Here is a 23441-nt window from a genome sequence, read left to right as displayed (position 1 = left end):
GCCTTTATTTGAGGGGATCCTTAATAGCAGCCAGAGGTTTGCAGTGGCTGGGCCTTCCCTGGGGTGCTGTATACCATGAGGGCTTCTGCTCATGGCTCTAGCTTTCTCTGCGCAAAGAGCCACTGGCTTTCCCGGGGGCCTGGGCCCCAGAGGGGAGGCATAGGGCCAAAGGGTTCCAGAGGGCCAATGCTTCTTCCTGTTCAGTAATGCAGGCTGCTCCGTAGATGATGGCTTTCTGGGGCGGTAAAGACCAGAGGTAGCAGCACAGATGACAGGTCTTGGCGTGTCCCCCTGCCCCTAAGATTTGCTAGATGTCTAGGAACCTGCCGGGTGCAGCTGGACAGTGGGCACGTCCCCGCTGCGTTCTCTGAGTCGCCGAGCCCAATTCAAAGCTTCTCTGATGTGGTGGAAACTAAAGGGAAGCTCTCACCAGCCCTGGTCAGAGCCGCACACAAAAATCACTGTAACCTGTCATTATCTGTAAGTCTGTGGGAGGGGAGTGTGGTGATTACAATGTAGAGTCTAAAGGGAGCGCCAGAGACAAACATGCTGAAAATAAACCTGCTGAGCCCGCAACAGCCAAAGCGCTAAAAGTTAATTAGGCAAAAACCTTTGTAAAATAGCTTGTAATTTTATCAAGAACAAGGAGGGACACAAATCAAATGACGACTCCTCGCCTTTGCCCCCCAAATCCCTCTCTGGGGATGCAGCACCTCTGCCTGAGACCCGGGGCTGTTTGCAACCGCGCGAGTTCCCAGAGGCTCGTCCCACTGTGGTATTTTCCAGGGGCTAGTGTTGTAGCAGGGCATCACGCTCCCAGGGGAGGAGTGGCCACGCACAGCCTGGGCTGAACAGCGGCTGGTTAGATTGCTGCAGCAGCAAGAAATTGCACAGGCTCGGGGGCTGTAATGTGAGCGTATTAGGGCTTCGGGACAGTCTCTGGCCAGTGCTCTGTGCCCCTCTCAGCACCTGGCATCCCTCCTCATTCTGTGCGTATTTATTTGTGTTGCGGTAGCGTCTCGACACCCAGCCAGGGCTCAGGCCTCCATCCTGCTAGGAGCTGTATACAGGCATATAATACAAAGATGGCCCTGGCCGTATAAAATGAAAGACAGCAGGTGGATGCAGCTTAGCAGTGAAGGCAGGCACCCGGTGACAGCCCGCTGGGTCTGAGCTGTGTGACGAGCAGCAGTCACCGTGCACCAGCTGCTGAGTGAGTGTTGGGATCGCAGCAGAGGTGAGCTGCGAGGAGAGAACTGAATGAGGCCAATGAGAGCTGGCTTTGCAGGCTGAAGTTATTCACAGCTCTCCCGCCCCGTCGGGGACCTCATCCTGAGAACGTGTAGGCATGAGACTAACTTTGCTCATGGACACAATCCCATAGATATCTGTGGGGCTATTCACAGGAGAAACGAATATTCACCAGCAGAAATGTTTGCAGGATTGGATCCATGTACAGCAAAGCCGCTGCATGAATGACACTGGGCCATGCGACAGCTACAGTTGGTTATTTTTAATGTGGCAGGTGGTACGAATACATTCCATGGGGCGAACCCTTCAGAGAGCGCTTGGGTGAGAAGGGGGAGCATTAGACAATGTTACTTCAATAGGGCCTGTCGTGGCTCAGAGCCCCATCATGGGAGGCGCTGGACAGACACGTAACAGAAAGCTTAACAGTCTAGATGACCAGATAATATACTGACATCCCTCTGCCTCCCTTGGCTTGCAGCTCAACAGAGAAATTTTTAAAGCAAAAATATTTTTATTTTCATCAGAGTGTTTCCCAGAACGTCCTTTTCTCCCCCTGAGCCCCAGAAAACAGTCGTCCTGGCGAAAGGAAAGTGGTGGGTAAGATCCCACCTTGGTCAGCATGCAGGGGCCAGTGCAGGCTCGTTCCCCATCCGGCATTAAATAGGGCCTGTTTTGGGCAGTGAAACAAACGGGCTGATAGGGCCTTTACAAAACAGCCGTGTTGACAGAGCCTGGCGCAGGGACTGGCCCTATCTCGCTGGATTGGCGTCAGAGGAATGCAAGGCAGGGAAGTGCAGACTTCTCATGATAGAGCCACCGTCTCAGAGTCTGTGGTAAAAGTAACTCAGGCTGATTCACATAGTTACTTCTCACCTAGACACAATATCCCCAGCAGCCACTGGCTGGGAGAGCTGGCCCTCCTGCTTGGCCCTGCACATTTCTGGGGGCCTTGCCACAGCCTTTGCCAGCCCCTTTCGCTTGTGCATTGGCCTCCCGTCTCGAAACCCCACCCCTTGCCACAGTTACCATAGCAACACGCAGCTACAGGACCGAGAGCCTGCTGCAGGTGCAGGCTGCTACTGATCCCGCAGGCGTCTAATGCTCGCCTGGCTATGGTCCCGTGCCCAGGCAGAGCGCCTGCCGGGGCTGCCTTGCCCCCCTGGCATGTGCACGGCAGGGGCCAGCGGCGTTTCTCTGTCACTCGCCTTGGTGAGTGAGAGGGGTGGGTGGGCGGCTCTGGGGACTGACAGCCTCTGTTCAGCCACAGAACAGGGACAGCCTGGGCATCCGCAGGGCACGCGTCCTCCAGTGTGCCCACCCTGGCCTGGAGACCCTGCCTGGGGGAAGTGCCTGGGGCACTGCCAAGCCTTCACACAGCTCTGTCAGAGCCAGAATCACCCCTGTGGGTTTGAGGCATCTCCCACCTTTCCCTCCTCCCCAGGCCTTACCCCCATGGCCTCCATCCCTGTGGTCTCCTCCTCTCCCACTTCCCTCTCTCCTCCCTGCCCTTCCTGGTGACAAACAAAAGTCCCAAGGAAATTAAGTCCTGTTTGCAAAGGTGGGTGCTGCACTTGCTGTGGAGTTGAGCTGGCTTTGTCTGACCATGGCCCACCTGGCTGACTGTTTGCCTGCCTATAATTGTCACTCTGTTCCTAGGGTAGGTGCGGATAATAAGGGATGTCTCCTCTGGCTAGTTTAGCACGTTGCACCCTCACCAAAGGATGCCAACGTTCCTTAGCTCTGAGTAACACCTTCCATTCTCACCCGGCCTGCGGGAAGGCAGATAAGTATCCTTACCCCCGTGTTATGGACAGAGGCAGTGACTTGTTCAGGCTTACAGTTGGCTGCAGAGCTCTCAGATCTCACCTCAGCCCAGTAGATCACGTTCCCTCTTGTCCTATAAACACGGATCTTGTTGTTGTTCATTGGTGTGCCAAGGGCCTTTAGAGAGAGATTTAAAAAAAACAATGGGCCTAAATTTTCAAAAGATGCGTGATTCTGGGGGGCCCCAGTCTGAGGCACCTTCAGAGGATCCTGTTTTTCAGAGGGCAAGTGTTCAGCACTTCCTGAGAATCAGGCCCATTTAAGGTGTCCCAGATTGTCAGTCCAAAATTGAGACACTGCTCACTTTGGCAAACTGAGCTAGTCTCTCCTGCCCACTTCCCTGTGAGGAGTTACAGGTGGGAGTGGGGAATAACAAGCTGTGGTGTAGTAAAGTTGTGTGCCTTATATTACACAGGCAGTGAGCTCAAATGCTGTGAAGTTATTGCTCTTAGAAATGGGTCACACCTTTGATTCCCTCATTGCCAAATGGATCACTAACTTCTCCGTACTTTGTGAGCTTTAATGAGCTCCATTGAATATTCTCCATTGAATGAAAATATTGACATGCTTGTTGCTCCGGGAACAAACCAAGAGGTAGATACAGTCCAAGGGGTATATTCTGTGCACATTTAATGCATAGAACCAGCGTTGCCAACTCTCCTGTTTTTAACACAAGTCTCACAATATTGGGTGTTTTCTTAAAACTCCAGCTCAGGGAGTCAAGTGATTGATTATGTGAGCATCTCAGCTTGTAGCCCTCAGAGTTGTGGAGAGGAACTTGAAATCATGACCTTTGCGCACCTTAAAAGCTCTATAAGCTAGAAAGTAAATAAGAAGAATCCCACATTTATTATTTTAAAAAATCATGATTTTGAAGCTAATCTCATGACTTTGAGAGGCCCAGTCATGATTTTTGCACACTTAGGATTGGTAATAATGGAACATCTCATGGCAGAAGGCGTGCGTTGGTTATCATGACACCATTGAATGCTGCGTTGGTTTATTATGGAGTTAGGCTCCCACCGCCAATGCTGTTTCCTAACTGTCTCTCAGGCCCTTTTGGAAATCACAACCAGAGCTTTCATCGTCCATGTTTTGCTGTTGACCAAAAGTACTTGGTTATGCTCCTGGCACATTCAGGGCTTAATACCATAAGAATTTCTCCAGCTGTGAATTTTACACTAGCAAATTCCCATGTCTGAAAAGTACCCAATGTGCAGCTCTATGGCACACAATGACTGAGGACTGATCCAGTTAGGGACTCGACCTGTGCTATTTAAAAGGTCTATTCACCCTTCCCATCAGCTAATTCTGCTGAGAGAGAGACGGGATAGAGTATGATCCATAATATTTCACAAAGCCACGTTTCATCTGCATTCAGAGTCCATGGGTTTAATTTTGCCCTGGGCAATGTCGCAGTTGGGGAGCTGGCCTGGATGTAGCTGATGGCAAAATTTGCCCTAATAGCTCTGGCAGGAGAAAAGAAACTTTAGAGATCAGTGCGTGGAGTAAACAGTTACATTAGCATGATACAAGTAGGGTTAATTTGTACCACGCCTAAGTTCTGGCCTGGTACATGGGGGTTTATGAACCCTAATAGCAATTAGGTATTATATAGGATTATTTTTTAACAGATGTGCTCTAGGATATATCTCATTTAACTGGGCTGCTCAGTAGGTCACCCCTGTTCAAATCTGGCTGGTTTATACTGATTTCTGTAGCTCCCATCTCTGTGCGACTGGGCTCTCCTTGGGAAATGCTGGTGAGCAGACACATATTCAGTCCTTGATCCTGCAATGGGGTCCAGGCATGAAGCAGCTTCCCTGCCTTCAGAGTGGCTGTGTGTGATCAAGACTTAGCCCAGAGCTGATGAGAAGGAGCCACTCCCGGCGCCCGAGAGCACATTTATAACCTTCCATCTCACTTGTTTCCTTTCGAAAAAGCTGTTTTAAAGTACAAGAAAATTAAATACGATAATTCGCTGTTTAAACAGTGATAAGGCTGTGACATAAACAGAACCCAGACTAGAAAATAAAAGGGCTGGAGGCTTGGGATGGCAGAGCCGATCTGAGGAGGGATGGGAGTCTGGGGGAGACCCTAGCCCCTTCCCCACTCCCCCAGTGGGAGCAGATGTTGTGGTGGAGTATCCTGGGCTCCTGCTCTCCACTCTGGCTGTGCCCATAATAAAAATCCTACAGTAGTATCCTCACACACTGTAGGAGGGTAGCAGTACCTTGCAGGGCTGGAGCGTTTTATTAGGAGGGGGTGCTTTGCCAGCCCAACCCCGTTTGAACAAACCAATCTGTGTCAGGATCCTCAGAGGAAACATTCCCAGTCTGATGCCACTGCTCCTTGTTTGGGACATGGAAGGCACTGGAACAGCAGCCTCAGCGTGGCTTATTCCTTTCCTCTGCGGGCATTTCTGTTGAATTCCCATTGCCTTTCCTGTGGATGAAATGTCAGTGGTGGCTCCGAGGGTGATAAGCCCCAGCTTCAGGGTGGCCATGGTTTAAAATCCTGTCTCCATTGCATGCGTAGAGCAGGCAGTAAAGAAACCTTTCCAGAAGTTAAGTGAACATGCCTGTATTGCTGTGCATTGTGCTAAGTATATTACATTTCTTCCTCTTTTTTCTTTCTCTGTGGCTTTCCGGGAAGGATGTGCAACAATACGCTGTATTTTCCTGTGTCTCATTTTGCCCCAAATCCAACTTTTTCTCTCCATAATGCAAAGCTCACTTGGAGCAATAAGAACATAAAAATGGCCATACTGGGTCAGACTGATGGTCCATCCAGCCCAGTGGCCTGTCCCTGACAGTGGCCAGTGCCAGTTGCTTCAGAAGGAATGAACAAAACAGGGCAATTATTAAATGATCTCCCTTGTCGTCCAATCTTAGCTTCTGGCAGTCAGAGGTCTAGGGACACCCAGAGCCTGGGGTTGGATCCCTGACCATCTTAGCTAATAGCCTTTGATGGATCTATCCTCCAGGAACTTATCTAGGTCTTTTTTGAACCTAGTTATAGTTTTGGCCTTCACAACAAGTTCCACAGGTTCACTGTGCATTGTGTGAAGAAGTGCTTCCTTCTGTCTTTTTTAAACCTGCCGCCTATTCATGTCATTGGGTGACCCCTAGTTCTTGTGTCATGGGAAGGGGTAAACAACACTTCCCTATTCACTTTCTCCTCACCATTCATGAGTTTATAGACCTCTATCATATCCCCCTTTAGTCATCTCTTTTCTAAAGTGAACAGTCCCACTCTTTTTAATCTCTTCTCATACGGAAGCTGTTCCATACCCCTAATCATTTTTGTTGCCCTTCTCTGTGCCTTTTCCAATTCCAATAGATCTCTTTTGAGATGGGGTGATCAGAACTGCACACAGTATTCAAGGTGTGGGCGTACCAGGGATGTATACAGTGGCATTATGGTATTTTCTTGTTTATTATCTGTCCCTTTCCTAATGATTCCCAACATTTGGTTCGCTTTTTTGACTGTTGCTGCATATTGAGCCAATGTTTTCAGAGAACTGTGCACGATGACTCCAAGATCTCTTTCTGGAGTGGTAACAGCTAATTTAGACCCCATCATTTTGTGTGTATAATTTGCCCGTCGCAGGCTCAGCTGTGGAGAACAGGATTGCATATTACGTGTAGGATGTAATTGCCTTTAACAAGAGAATTTCCACATTTACCACTCTGCCACAGCACAATCAAAGCCAACGCCACAGACACAAGAGGCTGCCATTTGAGTTCTAAATAGATTTCTCTCCTGAGCAGGTAAAGAGGTTTAATTAAAATTAGGGCTTCTCAAAATAGCAATATTTATGAGGACAGCACAGGTTAGCTTTGTTCTACAGAAGGGCTTAATAGAGCCTTAATGGATTGACCTATCATTCGATTTCATGACTTATATTCATGAAGCAGCTCTTCTTGGGGAGGGGAGTAAGAGAGGCTTTTATAGCCCACATTCCCTTAAGCGTTTGCAATTTATCAGCAGCTTCTCCCAAACAAAAGGAGCTGTGAATAGGAAGAACACTTGAGGGCATAGAAATAATCCCAGGCATATCTGTATGTGTGATTGGCTGCTTTGTCACAGGACAGAGTCTTTGCAACTGCTGCAGTGTCTCTAAATGAAGTGAGTCAATGTTATTTGGACAACATTCTTTATTCATTGCAGGAATGAAAAGATTATTCAAATATTCAATTAACCAGTGAATAGGGTCTTTCTGAGAACCAGGTGAGTTCATCAAGTAGAACTAGCTATTGTTGAGCCAACTCAGGGTATAGATTTGACATTTATCAATATAACTTCTGTTTTTTTAAATGACACTCATAATAACCTTATGCAGATAAAGAGATTTCATAACAACATGCTGTAATATAACAGAGACAGGCGCGTTAAGAACAAATGTGCCACAGGAGTGACAAGGGAATTCTGATCTGATAAAGTGTATGTTATACAGAACCTCAGATACTTTGTGACTATGCTACACAGTACAAAGCAACAGTAAGATGGGAACGGCCCATTAGATCATCGCCGTGTCCAGCCCTCAGCCAGTTCAGGATTTTCCCTGTGGCATATTCTTGGGGGCTTTATTCATCTGACTGGAGCAATGAGGCTTCCGCCACTTCCCTTATGAGACTGCTCCACAGTCTGATAGGCCTCTGTGATAGATATTTACCGAAAAAGGTTGCAACTCCTTTCAGTTTAGGCCCCAGTTCAACAAAGCACTTAAACACCTGCTCACCTTAAAGCCTAATGGCACTTAAGCACGTGCTTGGCTGCTTTGATGAACTGGGGCCAAATTTCAGTTATGCGCTGATTCTGAGTTCCCTTTTTCCAGACCATGTAGAGGTATTTATTAAAATGAAAACATTTGGAAAGGGCAGTGGGCACTGTAGCCATTGTGAGGCAGAGCAGATTGTGTCATGGCTCTTTGTTAGGGCTTTTCAGCCCGTTTTCATTCCAGGTAACTGCTCATATCAAAACCAGCTGGAAACATTGGTGCAGTAATAATGTGTGAGACTCTGTATCAAGCGCTTGCTACAGTCTAGCTACGTTGTATCTGCTGCATTCCTTTCCATCATGGAGGGGCCACTTCTGTAGACCCTCACTCAAATAAACATTTACAGAAGTAGTACCATTGGTCTGCTAAGCCTGATTCTCCATCACTTCCAGTAATGGTATCCAATGACTGAGTTCATTCTCCAAAAGCCTTGGGGTGCTTATCCTACTGGCCTGCTGATCTGTATATATTTAACTTTTCCAAGTACTCTATGACCTGCCTCTTATCATCCTGTCTCCATTGTCTATTCCAGACTTTGTTTTATTTTGCTTGTTGGAGACAGATTCCAGGAAGAAGTTCAGTAGCTCATCCATCTCAGAAGCACATACTTGATGATTGTGTTTCTCTCCACACATACCAAGAGACTTCCTTTGCCATCACTGCTTCTCATCTATCTAATATACTTTTTAAAGTCTTTAATCCATTTGGGTAGAACATTAACTCATTCTACTTTTCTGCAGTTCTAAAGCCAAATTCAGTCTTGGTGTAAAACCCTACAGCAGTCAATAGAATTACCCCAAGAATTTGTACCCTAATCTTTTCCCTGTAAGTCACTGTGTATTCTTGCTCAGTCCTTTCCCTGGGCAATTTCTGTTACAGATTCCTTTGTATTACAGACGTTTGAGGCAGTCTCGCGTGAAGGCATTTCCAGGGAACTGCTGAGTCTTTAATACACTAAGATCTAATAGTGTCTATAATGGGTAGAAGGAAACCTCTGGGCCCAAACACTCCAAACTGCCATGCTCCAAATCTGGACCCAATTCTGACTCTTCACAATATTCAGCTTCAAGATGTTTGAGCTGCCGTCTCTCATCTGAACTTGAACCTAAAAGGGCTGGTTGCCGAGGCCCATCTCTCCACTGGATACGTGCACACAGACGTAACAGATTTGCTATCAGACATAATGGCACTTGTGGCTGCAGCTCCACCAAGTACAGGCAATCCTGTTAACTCCATCGGCCCAAATGTTTTCAGAGCGGATGTTTATAGCACGGTCTCATGTAAGTCGGGGCTCAGGTATGATCACTGTGTACTTCTGTAGTAGCCTAATAACATGGAGTATGTTTAGTGCCATTTTACCAAAGCCTTTGTTAAATACACACATCACCCAGATTTCAACATGTTAGATTTAAAAAATGAAATTAATTAGCCGAACAAAAATGGAAAACTCAAGTCTTCTGTATTGTCAAGTGCCAGAATAGCATCCTGCCACCCACTGGGAAGAGTTGTCATAAAACTCCTTAAAGGACCTGGAGTGGCCAGAAAGACTAAAGCCATGCCTACGCTACCACTTATGTTGGCAACACTTATGTCCCTCAGGGGGTGCGGGGAAAAAAGTGGTGGTGTGCCCAACACTGCCAGTGAGAGAGCTTCTCCCGCCAGCAGAGCTCCCGCCGCTGGTGGAGGTGGTCTTATGTCGGCGGCGGAGGCTCTCTCCCATCGGTCTAGAGCGGCTACACGAGCGGCCTTGCAGTGGCATCGGGGCAGCCGTGCCATTGTAAGCTCGCGAGTGCAGACATGGCCTTGGTGTCAGAGAGAGCAAACAGGAGAAATGAACTGCACATTCGATTAGCCCAGTGAAGCCAAACCCTTCCCTTGGGATCTGACTAGAGTACAATTAAGTGCTGACATTTGGATAACTCACTCTGATTTTTGTCAAATTACCACTTAATACTGATTGGTGGCCAGGTTCTGGGTCCATCTCACCTGAACGGTGGTACCTCCATCAGAACGCAGCCCACTGGAGCACTGGGCTCAGCATTGTCCTGGAGGAAGAGGTTCCTCCTCGCCGTGGGCAGGATCAACCCTGCTTGGCTTATGAGGTCACAGTCCAAGATAGCAGAGCCGCAGATCGTGGACGTGAGACTGGTCTCTATGGCTGCCGGGAAGTACCTGACTGAAGAGTGGCTTGATATGGAAAATAGGATTACAGTCAGGCATTAGCCCCACTAGGGACAGACGAAAGCCAGGGTGTGGGTTTGTGTTTTCTTCTCTCACAAACAGCAGCAAGTGCTTTTAAGTGATTTTTTTATCATGATCTTTTACCAGGGCGGCATCCTGGTCTTACTGATTTGAAACCCACAGCAAGGTGTGCAGATTATAAGGATAATGTAGCTCAATGTGCTAGGAGCTGTGTCTCTCAGTAGCGAGGTGGTGGCTCCGCACCGGAGAGCTTTCTGCCTTGCATTTCAGTAAGGCCAGTTCCAGGCAACAACAGTGTTACCGGAGAATTGTTTAGACACTTGCGAGGCATAAAGGCTCAGGGTTACTATGTTTGCTGAGCTCTGTTGCCACATTGAAAACACCAGGTTTATCAGGGAATTAAGCCAGTCTTTTCATAGACATTCAGAAATGGATGAGCTCTAAGGCTAATGGCCTATAAGATTTTCTTTGATTGTGTGAGATGGAAGTGGGCACAGCAGCCATTAAAAATTCATCAGCTCTAGAAGCTGCGAACTTGCTGACTTGGCAGCTGTTTAGCTGCCTGGATTCTGGCTGTACCCCGCTGGCTCTGCAGTATCCTCCATGGTTCTGCTCATACAAATGAGGGATGAAAAGGTCCCTAAGGTCCTCTAGTAGTTCATCTATCTTCTGCTACTCTGTTTTATAACAAGGGGCAGGGTTCCTGCGTAGGTTTTTCCCGTCCCTTATACGGTATAAGAACAATTCCATTTTCTAGCTATGCCACTTCTCTCTCTCCCACCCTTTTCTGTGGATCGTAGAACACGCCCCCCCCCCCACAGGCATGTGTATATACACACACACACTCTCTCTCTCCCGCCTCTCCTGTTAAGCTGAACGTTTTCACCTCCAGTTGTTCCTCTTCCCAGTGCTTTGTACTCGGCTGCATAGCCTTGCTATGACTTGCCCACTTTCATGGTTTGGTGCCCTCATCCCCTTGCGGCAGACTCTCTTTTCTCTCGGGGGCTGACTGATTAAGTGAACACCAAAACCCACCCCGAGGCTGGTCCTGTGTGGCCTTGCTAGTCACCTCCCTCCAGCCCAGAGTGCTTCCCTCTCACAAACACCCTCTTTCCTCAAGCTCCAAGCCAGTTCCTCGTGCATTCATGACACAAGCAGGTCAAAGAACAGGTGAAAAAGCATAACAAGTTTTTTTCACATTTTTTCATAGAGAAAACTCTTTGATGAACATTTGCTGCCCAGCTCTCTTCCTGAGAGTGTCGCCGAGATGCTTCACCACCTTATGTCTTATGGGCCTGTGGGACGGTCCACAAGAAACTCTCCCCAAAACTCCTTCCCCTTCCCCACCCCGGTACCTGCAGGATTTGATGGGAACTTGGCAATGGAGCAGGGCTTTATTTCCCACTTGCTGGGAGATCAGGGTTTGGAATTCTCTGTCTCAAAAGTGCTAGCAGATTCAATCAGGTGCAACGATTGTTTGGACAGCAATGGCCTCTCAGTAGAGTACTCGCACACGTAAGAACTGGCTCACATGCTCAGCATTAAACTCATTGCTGAATGTGGGGGGCAGGGTGTCGGGATTTCCTCCCTCCCTGTGGCACACTGGATGGATTTAATCTTTCTTTAGAGCACCCAGCAGAGATCAGAGGAGGGTGTGTCTCACAGTCAGCGTCCTACCATTGCAGTGGTGGTGATACAGATGGAAGCAGAAGGGTGTAAGCACTTCTGTCCTTCAGTCTTTCCTGTCTCCTCCCAGGTTCCTGTTGTCCCTTAATGCTATGCTTTTCCATACAAAAAGAGCAGCCTCTTGTAGACTTAATCCCTTTTACCTGAGAGTCAGAAAAACAACAATCTTCTTCCCCGCAGAAGAGCACCAGGTGTGGGCATCTCCCCTGGAATGCGTGCGGCCGCCCTGGGACTGGAGGAAGTGCTGTCTGGAGCAGCACTGCAGCGTTCTTAGAGACCAGTGTCTAGCTGCATTGTGGGTCCATAATGGGGTCTGATGTAAATGTGACACAGGGCTGCGCTTTGGGCCATTTCATGAGACGCTGCCTTTTGTTTTCCTGTTGCAGATGTGAAATATTTGGAAAACCACAGCCTGTCGAAGGATGCTCAGGAGAAAGCCAACGCAGCTCTGCTGGAGTACACCATCTGCCACTACCCTCACTCCGCAGACAAGTTCCGTCAGCTCCTTCTGCGGCTGGCTGAGATCCGCTCCCTCAGCATGCAGGCCGAGGAGTACCTCTACCATAAGCACCTGAGCGGGGAGGTGCCTTGCAACAACCTGCTCATTGAAATGCTGCATGCCAAGCGGACTTGAGTGTGGCTCATCCGGACAAGAGACTCGCAACGGAGCTCCTCAGAGACATTCCCTGCTGGGAGCATGCAGGAGAGGCAGAAGGAAGCTGGGGGGGCGGGCCTAGCAGCACTGCCTGTCCATCGCCGCCTCGCCCGGTGATTATATTTAACCAGTACTATTGGAAAGTTTCAGATGATTTATTTTAATATACAGTAACTATGGTTTAACAGCTCTAAGACGAATATGTTCCACTCTGTGCGGACTGCCCTTCTGGGACCATTGCCTGTCCTACATTTGGCTTTCCCTGACTACATAGCATCGATTTGGCTTAACACAAATTCCAGGGTGTGGAGGATTAAACCTTAGAAATGGCTTTTCTCTTATTTATGTTCATTTTGACTGATTTTTCCTCAGCAGCTGTCTGCCCTAACCCTGCCCCCTCACCTTCTGCCCACAAACATATCTCAGGACCCCACTTGCAAAGGGGGGAGAGAGAGGTAAAAAGATACCTTGCTGGTTTTAGCCTTCCGACAGGCCAGGTCTCCAAATGATGCTCTGTGGTTGTCGCCACCTCCCTGGGGGTGAAACACTTTGTGGAGCAAGCAATGGGCCTGCAGGGGTTGAGCAGGGAGACTGCCTTGTGGAATAGTTTGCAGAACGGAGATGCTAGAGCCCCCTGGAATGGACATAGACTGGGACAGGGTACTGGGGAAAATGCAACCACCTACATGTACCTGGATCCAGCCATTAAATCCAGGGAAGAGAAATGATCATATCACCATCCTGCTCCTGCCCTGTGTCCCAGGCGGGCCTGGGATTTTGAGCCCCAGAGCTCAGGAAAGCCATTTTGGGTCAGGAGACAGTGCTTGAGATAGGGTCACCATGTCACCACAGCCAGTGCACAGCTGCAGCAATAGGCCGGCTGACCAGCGTCAGGGGCCTTAGCAGACTTTTGGTCACATTCTGACTGGGGAATCGCCTTATTCTCTGAGGTCAATATTATAGCACAGCCCCATAGTATCCAAGTGCTGAGAAATCGCAGCTCCTCTGTTCAGTCATTCGTCTCTGCATCTCCTAGCCTGTGTCCTGCACCCCCCTGGGCTGGAAGCTGCTTGCGGGCTGGCCAGGTGAGTGTGCCCCTAGGACGGGCTGATGGACTCCTGCAGTTACATGAATCAGGAGACTGTTACAGGAAGGAACGGGGAACTGGACAGTGGCGAGCCATCCTTTTCCCCACGAGCTGCCCCATTCCCCGTGGGGTGAAGAGCAGGTGCAGACTTGGACTGAGGGATGCAGGAGCAGTGGAACGTACCATTCCTCGTTCCAAGCAGGGTGGAGAGCAGGGTTGCTGGGACAAATTCCTCCCTGGTGTAACTGCACCGGGCTGTTGCTGAGCTGAATGTGGCCGGTTGTGTGTGCAGGGGTGGGTGGCAAAGGCTCCCTTTCTGAATAAGCAGCTTCCTGACTGGCTACAGTGCTGTTTATTCAAGTTTTGTGGCTGGCTAACAGGGAGGGCCAGCACTCACCCCACCCCCAGTCCGGCACAGCAGCGATTACAAGTTCTGCCTCATCCTGCTAATGAGTGTCCAGGGGGCTGCCTGCAGCGGGTGGGCAGCAGGGCACCAGGGACGGGGGGGGGTGTCATCCTGGAGTTTCAAACTGTGCTTTATGGCTTCAGTGCTCAGCCCTTAGCCTCAGGTTGGCCCCTGCACACTGACCTGCAACACCCAGGCATGCCAGGGACGATCCAGAGCGGCTCCATTCCAACTGCTTCAGTGACCCCGGTCACACCATGGAGCAGAGTCTGGCCCTGATGCTGACATTTCAGCAGGGACGCTCGCAACGCCATTGAGCTCTGGCCCCAGCTCTTAGCTCAGCCTCCATCTCCGGGAAGGTTTTCTCCCGCCTCCAGTCCCATCTCACTCTCTTTGGAAGGTTTCCAGCTGCAGCGTCCCTTGCTTTTCTGCATCACAACATTCCCCGTTCCCACTCAGGTGCTTTCTTGGCCACCAGCTGTGTTCTTGTAATCTAGGGACCAGAGCAACTGGGGTGCAGCTCCCCCAGTCGGAGAGTCAATCAAGAAGCACAGTCTCCTGAACCCACCTATTGGATTTCTCCACATAATGCCTGGTATGTGTGCCGTGGCAGAATTAGCAGGAATGAACAGGGCTGAGATGCGCCACAGGAAATAGACTAGGGGTAAGAGGTAACCATCAAAGGACCTTTTTTTCTCACCATATCTAATGACAACTCTGACTGTGACATCTCACCAGCTGCTCCGTGCGTGCTCTAGGGAATGCTTCCCATGGGCTGGATCCGGGGGAACCTTTGGCAGTAGCCTAGCACCAAATACAATCAATCACCTGAGCACTATCTTAGTGGAGTCAGTCCCTTTTGACCATTTTCTCTGTTTATTCTACTCAGGGTCCTGTACACTGTGCCCAGCTGCACGATACTGTACCCTTTCCACTCTGCCTCTCCTGGCTCACTCATGTTGTATTTTCCTCCAGGTTTTTATTTAGTGTCCCCTCCATTTTTGGACACTGAAGTCAAAGCGAAGCACTCGACCCTGCTGGAGGACTATAGGACCAGGGGCACAAAGTCCCGGCCCAGGGGTTCTGCAGCTGGGTAATGAACTGGCCACAGCCCTTCTGAGCGTCATGCTATTCAAGCCAGTGCAGGATACAGAGCCTCCGGAGAGAATATGAGACGAAAGGGATTTCTTTCTGCTCTCTGGGTCTTCTGTGTGTGCATCTGAATTAGCGGCCATAGTACAAATGTGTCGGCCATGAGCATAAAGGCTGCCCTGGGTTCCTGAGCTGGTTAGTAGGGTTTCTACTCCACTCCCCATTTGCCTGCTTCCTCTGGCTGGGAGTAATTAGACCATAACCTACAGCCCAATGGTGAGACATCCAAGCATCACCCTGGCCACCCAGCAGTGTATTGCTTCAAGCCCTGGTTAGCAGCGTCTGTCCGTTGGCAGCATGTTCATGTGTGTCAGTTAATAGAGCTTTCCCACCCAGGGAGGTGAGAACAGCTGAAGATACAAGAGCGCCCCTTTGACCGTGGATGCATCCCCCTCCCGCTTTAGTTAGCAGGGCAAGGTAAAACCAGAAGGTGCTTTATTCTGGCTGCCACGTTGGTTTACTTCAGCTCAACTGTCCTTTACTATTCCCCGAGCATGGGACCTTCCCAGGCTCCAGCACAGGCCAGGCTTAAACGACATTGCTGTGTGCTCCCTGTTCTGAAGCTCCCTGTCAACACAGGTCGTATTCTTGGTGAATAATGGCCCTTTGTAAGGGGTGGGGTCCGATATATTTTCCATTCCAGGTGCTTGTTTAGAGTGGACTTTTGTACCCAGAGAAACGCGGTTTCTCCTGAAGTTTGGCGCTTTGCAGGCCTTGTGCACGGCTGCCGCCTACCTTCTTGGCAGAGTTTTGTGACTATAAGCAGCTCATTTTCTGGAAGCTTATTAGATGCAGATGAGCATGTTTGTTTCTGCATTTCGACATGTTCATGCATTTGCCTCTCCACGGCCGTGGTTCAGTTTCACTTTGTATTTTGTGGATTTAAGGAGCTGGGGAATACGGTTTGGGATTTAAAATATGTTTTATTTTCAGAAAATGCAAAGTGTCCTTAAGTGTCTCTCTCCCCTCCGCCCTCTCCATTCCCTCTCTGGCAGGAGGTTGTTAGCAATGTTCTTGTCAGGATCAAACCACTGTAATAAATTTTGCAATTCACTTAACAATACAGGTTCTGCCTTTTTTTTTAATGTATTTCTAACTCCTGTTTGCTGGGTGGCTATTGCTGTCACATCTCGTTCCATTGCTGCTTTCTGCAGCAGAGCAAAGAACTTTCCTGGGTTTCAACACCGTGCAAACTGAAGGGCAGATGATGACGTTAAACAGTGCTCAACCCTGAGGATACTTGCCTGGGGTTCCTCTTCTTTGTAACTTAGCTGGTATCCTTAGGAAGAATAAATTAGAGACGAGGGTTGAATTGGTTCCAAGGAGCCACCCAGGACCTGGCTCTCAGTTTGCCTGAACCTTGGGGATATTGTGTGGGAGTCGCACCTTCAAGCCCGTTGCTCTGCCGCAGCTCATGCTGGACCTCGGGGGCAATAGGCATTGCACACCTGAGCCCTCTTCATGAGCAGGCAGGCAGGACCGTGACACTCGCACTCATGGAGAATATGGCTCACATCTATGCACAGGCACGTCTGTGGCTCTTCTCTCCATAGGATCAGAGTGGCTTTGCCAAGTGACCCTAACAAGTGATCTTGAGAGCAGCAGGGTTTAGGGGAGATAGTTAACTTAGGCACTAACCACTTGACATGGCTCTTAGTTATAATTATCAGGCTGTGCTAGGCATACCAAGCCAGCAAAATCCCTTCTCATACAACTGTAAGAGCTTTTTACACCACACATCCCTAGGGAGAAAACTCACAGCTAGGCGACAGCAAAGCCCAAACAACGGCCTGCATGTACTGTGACTCTGTGTGCGCCTACCTGTATTTGAACACACAAACCCTGCAGCTGTGCCTGTGGGTCAGCAACATGCGCACACAAACAACTGGCTGGGCAATTGCTGACACTGTCCAATAATGATAACTATGTATAAAACCTTGCCACATGGTCTTCAGTCACCTGGTTTGAAAATTTGGGCTCAAAGGTCATGCAGTGGAGTGTAATTAACCAGGAGGGTTTCAAGGCCCTGAGCCAAAACCCAACTGAAATCAGTAGACACACTCCCATTATCTCCAGTGGGAGCTGGATCAGACTGCAAGAGGGGAGACAGCATGAAGAGAACAGCCTCCATGCTGCACTAAACCAACACTTGCCTCAAAGCTAACAGAAGTCACACATGCAAGGTGCAGTGTTGCTGGAGTTCTGACAAGCAACTGCCAAGTTCTGGCCCCAGAAAACTAGCAGACGAAGTGATTCCTGATGATATTTGGAAAGTGCTGCAGGAAGAACGCTGCTTCAGGAGTATACTCAGCTCCTGACGGGCCACACGACAGCAGAACCAGGTAGTTTCTATTATTACTTTAGTGCTACCATGGGGAACACGGATGATGCTGGCAGGAAGTGCCCACAGTGTCTTCACTCAGCACTGGGATTGTCCGGGTACCAGCTGAACGAATTAGGTAATAATGCCTCTATTGGCCTATGGGCCTGATTCAGGAACACAACTAAGCACATGCTTAAAGCCCTGCTTTGCTGAGTTGGGGTGGGCCAAAGACCATGCTTAACGTGCTTTGCTGAATCAGGGCTATAAAAGACAGTGTAGTTACCCCTCTGTTCCATAGTCTGCTGGGAAGGAGGTGGCCATTAGCTGGAAAGGCCTGCATCCTACACAAAGCGCTCATTAACTCTCAGCATAACCGCTGCGTGGGTTACTTTGAAAGGGTTCTGAAAAGCAGGGCCCATGGCTCGGCTGGCCTTTGAGACGGAATATTCGTCCCACTCCAGTGCTGACTCTATGGACTCATTCCAGCTCCAGTCCGTGCTTGGCAGTGTCTAAACTATGTTACTGAGCAGAGAGTAAATAGCTTCAGTGAACAACCGTTCAGCTGGGGGCTAGTGTATCACATGAGCCAGCATGTAACAGCCACTACGGGGGCTGGATGGGAACAGTGTCACATCTTGCTGGCCTTTGGACATGCAAAATGGATCAGGTCCACAGGAGTCAGTCACAGCATGAAGGCAGCTTTTCCTTGGAGGTAAAGCTAGAGTAGGCTGAATGCCTGCCTTGTCTGTCATTAAACCAGGACATATTAACATGCAGTAACGTGACTCTTCATGAGGCTAAACAACGACAAATCACAGAGCCCAGTGTCTTTAAAATCAGCATTTACTCAGCTATAATATGCAGCAAACCTGATACTGAGCGCACGTGTGCTCTGTGCCGAGGAACATAGGAGCAGAAATCGGCTGCTGCAAAGACCAGCGAGAGCAGGCTAACACACCCTCTGCCTCTGCGCAGCACTCCACTAGACAGCTGGTAATGAGTGTAGTTCATCCATCTAGCATACAGGGAGATTAAAATTAGCTGGTTTAAAAATGAAAAACAAAACAAAACCCAGCTACCGTCTGTCTCAGAGTGCCTGTTTCCCAAGCACCCCGCGTCTAACCCCGGCAGGGGGTGTGATGGGAACCCTACATGCCTTGCACTGCACCAGCCCCCTTTGCTGAGGGCAGTGGTGGGCATCCAAACGGTCCTTTACAATGCAGCACTTTGGCTGGTCCTGCTGTTCACACACCTTGCTTTCCCTCTGCACTTCATGGCCTGCAGGTCATGTTATTGCTGGCCATTTGTGGACACCAGCGGTGCAAGGAGACAAAGCACGTGCAGGTTTGGTTTGTTGTTGTTCATCTACAAGGCCCTGGCTTTTAACCTGGAAGAGCAGGAAAGGACCCTGCTAGTCTCCAACAGCCTACTAACCTCTGCGGCCAGGCACAAGGGTGTCTTGCTGAACACATTCACCAGGTCTCCATAATCTTCTCTCACTAACACAGGCTAAGGGGAGCAGGGGGACTTAGGCCTTTGCTCCCACACACCTGGTGGTACCCTCTCGGGCTGTTAGCGCATGGCAGGAGCGGTTTATCCGCTGAGGGGGCGAAGCACACTGTCATGTAGCGATGTTAGAAAGGGGAAGGAAGAGGAGGCTGGGGGGGCACATGAAGCCCCTTGCGATTAGAGTGAAATAGGGGCTGTCTCAGGCAGACCCCCACAAGGCTTCAATGCTGCTGTTTGTTTGGGCTGCGCATCGGTGAGCTAAGTGAGTCCAGCTAAGTGGCATCCGTCTAGAGCTGGGCTGGCCTAGCAAGGCAACCTGGGGAATCTACAGTAATTCAGGAACACGCTATTAAAGCCCACTGATTGCAGTACACCCTTTACTGCGCTCCTGAATCATGATCTGGAGAAACAATGCTGAGCTGATGGGCTGACGCGGCCCTCAGAGGTGTGGTCAATACCGTTCCTTCATAGCCGTTAAGGCCAGCGGGGCTCATGGCGAGCAGTCTGTTTGACCTTCTGCAAGGCACAGGCCAGAGACTCTCACCACGTGATTCCTGCACCGAGCCCAGCACGTCTGGGTGAGCAGCAGCAACACGAATGGAAAGCCGGCTGACGCGAGACTACGTACAAGCATTGCGGGTGAGGGGAGGGAAAGTTTTATTGTGCGGACAGAACAGGAGGGGGCTCGGCCGGTGCCAGGGCTACCTCGTGTGCTGCCTTTTAACGTGACGTGCTCAGGCATTAGATGAGTGAGTGGTAAGGAGAGCGCGTTACCTTTTCCTTCACTTTGCCTCCAGCCCAGTTAGTGCCTGAAGGACAGAGCTAACATTAAAGGACTGGTTCTTGCCCTGGCTAGTGAGCCAGAAACGACACTCTTCTAGCTAGACACACCTAGTTCTGCCCCCATGTTACACCCACCGTTTCACAAAGTGCCATGCCCCACTGACTGACTGGCTCATGTTGAGCCTTCAGCCGCCCCAGAGCCCTGCATGGTATTTTCATGGAACGAGTCATTTCGGTTTTTGCCCCGGTATGGAAAGCCTGTGAGCTTTAACTGTTCTAACAGGCAAGAGACGGGGGCAGGGAAAGCTGGCAGAGCCATCAGCTGGCTGGGAAGTGCGACAGGATCACAGCTAGGTTGTGTAGTCCTGCTTCAGTGCGGGGGGCTGGACTTCGTGGCTTTTCAAGGCTCCTTCCAGCCCTACATTTCTCTGATTACTCAGCAGGCATGCACCCAGTGAGGAAATGGGGCTGCAATCCCCACCTCTCCTCGGGGGACACTAACCAGCCTGGGGGCTGGAGGGTAGCTTTGCTTACTAGCCCCACCGAACCAATGAGGTTCCAATCCCATTTGGGAAAACAGCTTTCGAGTGGGTGTTTTAGCTGAGCCTTTCTAAGTTTGTCCCTCCCCGTTTCATGGCAGACTAGCAAAGCAGAATGGTGCTACCTACCCAAGGCCCAGACAGGAACAGCAGCCAGGTGCAAGGGAAATAGGTCACGTGTGGATGGCCAGTGAGGAGAAGGGCAGGGAAGCCTCCTGCCTGGCAGGATCCCCAGGCCTGCCTTGGTTTTCGCTGCACAAGTTCAGCAGTTTTGTGTGGGAGGCTGTGGTTCTCCAGGAGGAAATCAAGATGGCCGTTGCGCCTGGCTTCCATGGACCTGCCTTCTGTTTGGAGAGCCCAGGAGGAGGGGGGACTGGGCGTCACCTGGAAAAGCTCCTCTCAGAACCCTAAATCCAAGGAGAGAGTGCGTTAGTCAGCGTGCAGAGAGCCTCTGTATCCCATCCAGGACGTGCCTTGCTTGGCCCTCTGCTAGAGACGGGGCTTGGGCTACTCACAGAAAAGGGGAGTGGGGCCTTAAGTGTTGCAACAGCAGGGGCATTTAGCCTTTATTTGGTGTGCAAATGTGGCCCTGAAAACCCAAAGCTTCCAGATTATGGATCCAGGAGCCTAGACTCACACTGCACAGCCAGTTCCCCTGGCTTGGTCAGTTGCTGATGCCCCTGTCTCTCTCCCCTCCACCCCCCCGCCCCGCCACTGCCTCCCACCCTCACCTCCATCCCAGGTAGACTCCGTGGCTAAGGAGAAGGGCTTCATAACAGACTAGAGGTCACTAAAATAACAGTTTAGAGAAAAACAGTTCGGAGCTATTGTTATTTACTTTTTTGCATAACAATGAAGTTAAAAGTCAAGAATTTTTAACTGATAGAAAGGATGATTAGAAAAACCACCACAGCAAATAACCTGTGGAACTCAATGCCAAGAGGTATCACAGAGGCCAAGTGTTCGGTAGGATTTGCAGAAAGAGCCTTACACAGTTATACGAATGAGAACAGCCACAATTACATTGGCCATGATGTCACTTTACGACGGCTATAAACCCTTCTGCCTTGGGCCATGAAGCAACCTCTGAATGACTGGGTGGGAAGAACTTTCTCTTGTGACAGGCTAGTCCTTAGCTGGCCAGCAAGGGCCTCCTTGCACCCCAGTCTAAAGCATCTGGTGCCAGGCACTGTGAGCAGCAGGCTACCAGGCTGGATGGACCCTGTGGCAGTTCTGATGGCTGTATGTGTCAGTATTTATTCCCACTGGTTGTTTCCCTGACCAGCTAAGAAGCAGTCAGATGTCCAGTCAGCTTTTGATACCTCAGATTAACAGGTTATGATTTTTTTTTTAAAAAAGAGACTATTTAATGAGACGTGATTTGTTAGCGCTGCTTAATATTGATCACAGAAGGATTGGGTCATGGAGACAAGCAGACACTTGTTGCTATGTGTGGCTTAGCAACCTACACAATGTATTCAAAGGGAATAATGAAATTATCACGGGGAAACAATGAAGCCATCACTTGACGAGATGGAGGATGTGGAGCTCTTGTTTGCCAAGACAAGAAAGACACTACCTATTGTTTGCACAAATCTGTGAACTGCCTGGCCCACACCCCCTACGTAATGGGGTGTCATGAATCGCTGTGGGCTATTCCGTTTAATGTGCAGCTTTGTACAGCGGGGCAGAGCTCGCTACCGGGAGAAACGTGTGGCCTCTCAGCATGAACTGCGTCCTTAGCACGGGAATAGCTCATTGTGAGGCATCTTAATATCAGGTGGAGGTGTGGGGGAGGGAGTGGGGCAGGACAAGAGAATGTCTAGGGGGACTGGAGATCTGTAGCTGACAGCTGGCTCCCACTCTAAATTAAGAGAATTTGCGATAATCTTGCTTTAAATATTTTTTTAAAACTTGGCCACAATATTTCCATTCGAATTGTCTTACTCTTACCTGGTGATGTAGCTTTGCTTAGAAACTGTACCTGCCACTAACACTTTTATAGAGCTAATTTAATTGATTTTCCTAGCAAAATAGGTGGCTACTAAAAGATCTTGGTTATGAGTCATGAGTGGCTTTGAATATGATACCAAAGAGAAGCGACCTCTAGGACAGGGCTTTGAGGGGAAGGCTGTCTTTGTGGTTAAAGTCCTGGCCCACTGCTTGGAAGAGCTGGTTACGGTCCCTGGTATTGATTTCCGGTGTGAGTTTAGGCCAGGGAATAATTGTTTTGGGCCTCAGGTCCCACTCTGCAAAAGAAGCTGGTGGCACTGCCTTTCTCAGCCCTTTTGTCACGTTAGCTTGTGGGCATTATGGGCAGACCTTGGCTCTCACTATGTGGTTCAGTGTGGGCCTGGAGGTGCTACCATCAGATTGCTAATAATCATTACAGCTGGTTGAAATTTCCGAAGTAAACTAACAGCCCCTTTTCATCATGAACATATTCTGCACAGAAGCTGTTTGGCAACGTTTGTGTTGAAACTGTATCATTTATCATTTTAAAAGTAAGAAAATGCCAAAAATGTTTTTTTTTAAATAAATGTGGGAGCGAGACTAAACTGACCAAAAAAATTCATTTTAAAATCTCTTATTTCAGCCATGAAGACAAACACAAACATTCAAATACAAATTTCAAAAAATTAAACGTATTATTTAAAATTTTTGTGTGATGTTTTGCTTTTTGTTGTTTTGACCATTGCTAATAGATTTCTAAAATTGTTAGCCTCCTGGGTTGTCGTCAGTATCATTTATGACAAGCTTTAGGTCTGGCTGGAGCAGGAGTCGGAGCTGGGGAGAATCTGTTGCAGCCCCCCTGGGGGCCAGGGTAGATTGTTGCCCCTTGGACACTCACCAGCACCAGGCCAAGTCTAGGCTGAAATGTAGTGGCTGCCGTCACTAGAGCTGGCTTTACGCAATGCCTAACGAGTTGCATTCACTATAGCCTCTTGCCTCACTTGGCCTTGATTTGCTCCCACTGATGTCAGCCAGCCCCTAGAAGTTATGTACAGCTGAACATTACCCTTCGCTGATCAGGCCATGTACCCAGAGCTGTGCTGTGTCAGAGCTGCCCTGGGGGCAGCCAGGCACTGTAGAGCTGGAGAATTATCGTATGTCAGCTCACTTCATGGAAAGCTTATGCTCAAATAAATTGGTTAGTCTCTAAGGTGCCACAAGTCCTCCTTTTCTTTTTGCGGATACAGACTAACACGGCTGTTACTCTGAAACCTGTCATGTATGTCTT

The 23441-nt window shown here is 49.3% G+C and overlaps 2 protein-coding genes across 2 annotated transcripts in view; one reads left to right on the top strand and one right to left on the bottom strand.

Moving 5' to 3' along the window:
- The window catches only part of NR5A1 (nuclear receptor subfamily 5 group A member 1), a 51388-nt gene extending 39008 nt beyond the window's left edge, over positions 1 to 12380 (top strand). The window contains exon 6 of the mRNA XM_073314187.1: positions 12133 to 12380. Coding sequence (XP_073170288.1) covers positions 12133 to 12380 — 248 coding nt within the window. The remainder of the gene's footprint in view (positions 1 to 12132) is intronic.
- Positions 12381 to 18194: 5814 nt separating this feature from the next.
- ADGRD2 (adhesion G protein-coupled receptor D2) overlaps positions 18195 to 23441 on the bottom strand; it is a 62156-nt gene continuing 56909 nt past the window's right edge. The window contains exon 25 of the mRNA XM_073314537.2: positions 18195 to 20607. Within this exon, the coding sequence (XP_073170638.1) occupies positions 20505 to 20607 (103 nt within the window). The 3' untranslated portion in view covers positions 18195 to 20504. The remainder of the gene's footprint in view (positions 20608 to 23441) is intronic.

Source organism: Lepidochelys kempii, chromosome 16 (assembly GCF_965140285.1).
Source record: "Lepidochelys kempii isolate rLepKem1 chromosome 16, rLepKem1.hap1, whole genome shotgun sequence".
Lineage (NCBI taxonomy): Eukaryota > Metazoa > Chordata > Testudines > Cheloniidae > Lepidochelys > Lepidochelys kempii.
Note: the sequence above shows the minus strand (reverse complement) of the source record. Positions and strands in the feature narration are given on the sequence as shown.